Raw genomic sequence first — 6,000 nt, 5'->3', positions numbered from 1 at the left:
GTGACCCTCTCCTATCTTTGTTGCATCCCACTCCTGGGGGTGTTAAAGGTTCATCTTCCCTGTCCCACCTCTGCCAAGGGCTCCCCCCCATTTTGGAGACCTCCAGCTCCCCTTCAAATGCACCCCTCGCACTCACACCCAGTGCCACAGGCTGCCCCGATCATATTTACTGCAGCTCTAGGTCTGGGTCCTCACAGAGCAATAAAGCTCTCCCATAACTCACGCTCTTATAAATTCAATCTGTTTTATTCCAAATATCACATAAATTAAATACATTTCCCATGAATATTGCAAATATACATGAAATGAACATTGCCATTTTTAAAAAAAGTTTTGGCTTTGCTTATGCAACAAGATGTGCCAAATGTGGTTAGAACATGAACTTCTCCTGTATTAACTAGATACAAAAAGGTGCAGATTAATAATTTATATTTATACATATGTACACACTCCATTTCATAACTAGCTTTAAAACAGTAAAAAATGGTTTCAAGTTTATCTACATTAAACACACTCATTTAAATCTGGTCAGAAGCCCCAGATAAGAGTTGATACAATCATTTCACAACTGCAAAATTAAGGCGCTACCAAAATACCAGTTCCACTAGTGTAAAATGTAATAGGAATAGAGAATGTACAGCTTTCTATTTATCAATTTAAAAGTGGACTGGAGAACGAGGAAAAAGGAGCAGTAAGAAACATGACAACATCTACAGGTTAGAAGTACAAAGAGATCTCGATGACTATCAAATGAACATATTAAAATACAGTAGATAAAAGGCCTCAGTGGCAAACAATTAGTATGCTTCTGAAAGACAAAAAAAGGTTAAAATATATATATATATCTCATTTTGTAGCTTGAAGCTTTACAGGTGAACAACAGGTGTAGAGGTAGAGGGATTTTTTTTTTTTTTTGGCCTCTTTATGATGTATAAAGAAGGGCCACATTCACCACAGTGAAAAGACTCATCATATATCCCAGCATCCTTGCTTGGACAGCAAGCAAGAAAAGTGTAATGAGCTAGAAAGGCAACAAATCCTGTCTATCTCTTCCAGGAGCTCAGCTCCAATGCTTCCACATGTACCTTGGCAACAAGTTACACCTAAGCGTAGATCGACCAGAACGTGGACTTTTCCTCTAGAGAGAAATGAGATAGCTAGCTTTTCCCGTGAGGTACTACTGGATGCTGTAGAGATTATATGGCAGAGATAATTTGGTAACAATGAAATTGGTACTTCCCCTTAGAAAGCAAGTACCACAGGGCAGTGGTGATTTTTATTTATTTGTTTATTAAAGCTTTGCTCTTTGATCAGCATTTAATGTTTTGGAAGAAATGTCAGCTTTGGGCTGCTATTATGATTATTTGCATCCATACACAGACAATTGCTATGTTGTTACCATTTATCCAAAACATCAGTCACTGAAATACTCACAAACCGCTTTAAACATTACTAAAAAAAAATCCCTCTACAGTTCAGCTTTCTCTTTGATAACTGTCATTCCGTTAATTATGCAGGCCTTCATGAACACAGTAATGTTACTTTCCATGTAAAATGTGTCTTTACACGTTACAGAACAGCAGTAAACAACCTCTTTTGTTCCACAGGGTTTCCTCTCAGAAGTACCTCAAAAGTAGATATCTTGAAAAATCACTTTCGCAAAGAAGAATATTCACATTAGTTACTGAGGCAAAGCCAAGAAGACACTAACTAGCACCTTGATATTTATTTTTTTTTTTTTCTTAAACACACTCCTATATGTAAAATTAAGCACATGTAAGATCAGGGACCAGCAATATACAAACACCATCGGCGTCCCCTTGCAGCTAAACTAGTATACTCAAAACTAGGCCAGACACACGAAGGAGCAAGATGAGTGAGTCTAGAAGAAATACACAGCATGGAAAGGGATGGGAAGAACAGGAAGCTGAACAGAAAGGATTGCGAGATCAAATACAGTCCATCTTCTGGTCTGAGAATTAGTTTGCCAAACCACCCTTTGGTAGCTCAGCTGACAGTGGGCTGAAGATCTACTGACTTCTGGCATTTCCTCCCCCATATATAGAACAATTCCTTTATACTTCAGTGACTTCATCGTCTACACATCCTGGAGGAAATGCATTCAAATTGAAATTTGAGTATTTTGGTGATGGTAGCAGAACTTGCAGAAGGCTACTGTAGAGGTTATGACATCATTGGTTGTAAGTTACGCACTTCACAATTCAGAGAATATACTTACAAACTATTTAAATAGAAAAGGCGTGTTCAAGGTAGAGGCAGTTACAGTACATTCAGGGTATGTTACAGAAACCATTTGTGGTAGCCATTTGCTGAAAGGAAATAAACTGTATTTTTGTTTCCCAGACCACAGAGGTTATAACTATAATACCCAAAGAGAGCAGGTAATATATCTCAAACACTGCATTTTAATGCAGTCTTCTTCCAGAATTCATGTGCAAAGTGGAAAAAAAAAAAGTTTAAATACATCTTCATTGACAAATAAGGACAAAAGAACTAAAAAAGAAACCAGGCACTTTGACCATTTCGGTAAACAGCCATTTCTTCTTACCAGACTTCTGCACATGAACAAGTCTTTACATTGGCCTTGCTACGCTTGCAGCACATGGAGATTCAAGTCAACTTCTTTTCTGTTGGTAGTATCAGTTCCACTTATAGGAAACTATGCCAATTGAATTGGTAACACTGTTATTTCATTGGCAGTTGAGCAAATATTGATCATTTGACTGACAAGCAATCAATTTAATAGCTATCAAAGTTAGATATTAACATAACAATACATTAAAAAAATAATCAGAGACAAATGAAGGTTAACACCTGACTTAAGCTTGCATTGAGACTTGCCTTTATAGGTTCGGTTTGTGCCTCCTTTCACGGTGTTATTGTGGACTGATTTCCATCACATACAGCAACTGGTACTAAACTACAATACTTTCGGTTTGAAACACGTTCAGTAGAGATCATCCCAACGTAACGGGAGGTTGGCATGACGCTGTAGGCAGGAGAGAGATGGAAACCTCCCCGCATTTCATCCCTGCCGGTCCCACTCACAGAGCAGGCGCTCAGAGTAAACTGCAGCATGCCTCCCTTGCACTTGGGGTGAAATCATTATTTCACAGCAGCATTTATCATACTTTAGGGAGCCAGGTTGATTTGAATTTAGCAATAAGACCAGCTAGGATTACTTTGATTTTTCTTTTCAAATAAACCAAAGTATACCTTTCCAAACATTTTGTACATATTCAATCCGCTACAACACAAATCACAACATGAGGGATTACCTAAGGCTACTAAATAGTGTACTTATTCAGTAGCTATTATTCTTTCAGATGAACATCCTCAGATGCCTTGACCACAAACGGCTTCACTTTTTTTTTTTTATTTTTTCCTCACAGACTGATACTTCCTGAAGAGAGAGAGATGTGGGTGTATGACAGACTGCCTACCGATTCACTAACAGAGCGTACTGTTGGTTATAGTCTTCATGCATACTTCTGCTGGGCAGCGTAACTCCTCTTCTGTTCATTACCTTCAAGAAAGTCTAGGAAACACCTATTCAATCCAGTGTCCAGTTTCCTTTTCCTACCAAGTGGAAATCCAAATCACATGCAGGCCAGTGGTGCTACTCTAGTATTTAACTCTCTTGCAGGCTAGAAACATCAACTCTATCGTAGTACTTTGAAGCAATTATCCACATCTATCAGCTACACTCTAACTGTAGCACAGCTTTGTAGAGGCTCAGATTTCACCAGGACAACAGGAGAGAGTGCAAGGTTTGGTGAATACCCAGGATAACAAACCAATGCAATCGATGGATGCTGGACGCAGTCAGAAAGGGCTGTTCCTTTTTGATGGAATCTTTGAAAAAAAAAAAAAAAAAAGAAAAAACAAGCCCTCCCCCAAAACAACCTGTTGTGAGATGTTCTTGGTGCCCACTCACAACTGAAGTCCATGTTATCTGGGTCTTTTGCGAGTCACAAATATCAATACACGTCTGATGGCGATAAGACGATCTTTAAGGGAGGTCATAGCCAATATAGCCAGCTGAGCTCTGTTTTCCAGAGGCAACACTGCCAAGAGCCACCAGTACCAGGCAGGACCACTGGGGTTGCTCTGCAAAAGGATGGAAAGACATGCAGTCATGTATTCATCAGCACTACCCCATGAAGACCACTACCTTCCTTCTCACCTTCTACTTGCTAAGAAAGTTACTGCAAAACAGTTAAAGCAACAACTGCCTATATACACCACTAAGACTGAACTCTTCAGATATCAACTTACATTGAGATACTGTTTTCCACGCTTCATGGTAATAGAGCAAAATTGAGTAAATGAAGATTTAGGATGTACAAAAACACAGCAAGACCCTGTCAGAAAATAGTCGTGTAAAAATTCGGTATAGAATAAAGCTGCATAAGTAGAAAGGTTTTATTACCTGTGGCTCTGGTTCTTTTCCTGGCATGGACCCAAAATGATTGAGAATTTGCACTTTCATATTGTCTTTAAGAGAAGTAAACCAGGCAACAGCTTGATCATAAACTGAATCATGAAGGCGGACAAGTTCTTCATATTCTGGTCCTTCAACCTTATTGTTAAAAGAAGGGAGACGGAACAAAAGAGGTTTGATACCGTGGAGTCCGTATGCTTCTCCAGAAGCAAGCAAAGCAAAATAATGCAGTGCCTACAGCTGTTCAAATGTCCTTATCTAAGTAAACTGTATCCAAGTCTCAGATTTCAAACCTATGACGCTGGAGTCTTTCTGCCCTCCCCTAGGTGTTCTGAAGTGACATTTCTTGGAGCAGTTACTGCCTCATTAATATCCATTTCTAAATGCTGGCACAACAGAATAATCTGCTCTCTAATCCTGGGACATCATATTCATCATCTCAACCCCACAACCTCAAGCCCCTGTTGCAGAAGGACCTCTGAATATTGGTATATTGTCTGACAAAATAAAAGAAACACTACTGCCACCGAGCATAGAGACAGGGGGTCTACAGCACTTAGAGACCAGCACTATTTTATAGAGGACGAGGAGGGGGAGGAAGAGGAGGGGGAGGAAGAGGAGGGGGAGGAAGAGGAGGGGGAGGAAGAGGAGGGGGAGGAAGAGGAGGGGGAGGAAGAGGAGGGGGAGGAAGAGGAGGGGGAGGAAGAGGAGGGGGAGGAAGAGGAGGGGGAGGAAGAGGAGGGGGAGGAAGAGGAGGGGGAGGAAGAGGAGGGGGAGGAAGAGGAGGGGGAGGAAGAGGAGGGGGAGGAAGAGGAGGGGGAGGAAGAGGAGGGGGAGGAAGAGGAGGGGGAGGAAGAGGAGGGGGAGGAAGAGGAGGGGGAGGAAGAGGAGGGGGAGGAAGAGGAGGGGGAGGAAGAGGAGGGGGAGGAAGAGGAGGGGGAGGAAGAGGAGGGGGAGGAAGAGGAGGGGGAGGAAGAGGAGGGGGAGGAAGAGGAGGGGGAGGAAGAGGAGGGGGAGGAAGAGGAGGGGGAGGAAGAGGAGGGGGAGGAAGAGGAGGGGGAGGAAGAGGAGGGGGAGGAAGAGGAGGGGGAGGAAGAGGAGGGGGAGGAAGAGGAGGGGGAGGAAGAGGAGGGGGAGGAAGAGGAGGGGGAGGAAGAGGAGGGGGAGGAAGAGGAGGGGGAGGAAGAGGAGGGGGAGGAAGAGGAGGGGGAGGAAGAGGAGGGGGAGGAAGAGGAGGGGGAGGAAGAGGAGGGGGAGGAAGAGGAGGGGGAGGAAGAGGAGGGGGAGGAAGAGGAGGGGGAGAGCAGATACCTGAGCAGGCAGGAAGTAAGGAAAGTGGGTACTTTCCCAATACCAGGAACAGCCATAAAAAAATACCTTTGCTGAGGCAAACAGTGTTTTAGTTGCACAGGTTTAACTATTAGCTATTAGGGAAAAGAAAAAAGCATAAGCAAAAAGCACTACAAACGGGTGAGTTTGGGTTTTTTGGTTTGAGGTGGTTGTTGTTTTGTTTTTGTTTGTTTTTCTCCCTGTAA

General features: G+C 42.5%; 1 protein-coding gene across 2 annotated transcripts in view; it reads right to left on the bottom strand.

Moving 5' to 3' along the window:
* Nucleotides 1-225: 225 nt before the first annotated feature.
* The window catches only part of LONRF2 (LON peptidase N-terminal domain and ring finger 2), a 36,058-nt gene continuing 30,283 nt past the window's right edge, over nucleotides 226-6,000 (bottom strand). The window contains exons 11-12 of one of the 2 annotated variants that reach the window (XM_042806072.1): nucleotides 4,454-4,603; nucleotides 226-4,131 (exon numbers count right to left, since the gene is read on the bottom strand). In XM_042806072.1, coding sequence (XP_042662006.1) covers nucleotides 3,973-4,131; nucleotides 4,454-4,603 — 309 coding nt within the window. In that variant the 3' untranslated portion in view covers nucleotides 226-3,972. The remainder of the gene's footprint in view (nucleotides 4,132-4,453; nucleotides 4,604-6,000) is intronic. The other variant, XR_006166787.1, reaches the window with a different exon arrangement.

Source organism: Tyto alba, unplaced genomic scaffold, assembly GCF_018691265.1.
Source record: "Tyto alba isolate M040663 unplaced genomic scaffold, T.alba_DEE_v4.0 Super-Scaffold_45, whole genome shotgun sequence".
In the NCBI taxonomy this organism is placed as follows: domain Eukaryota; kingdom Metazoa; phylum Chordata; class Aves; order Strigiformes; family Tytonidae; genus Tyto; species Tyto alba.
Note: the sequence above shows the minus strand (reverse complement) of the source record. Positions and strands in the feature narration are given on the sequence as shown.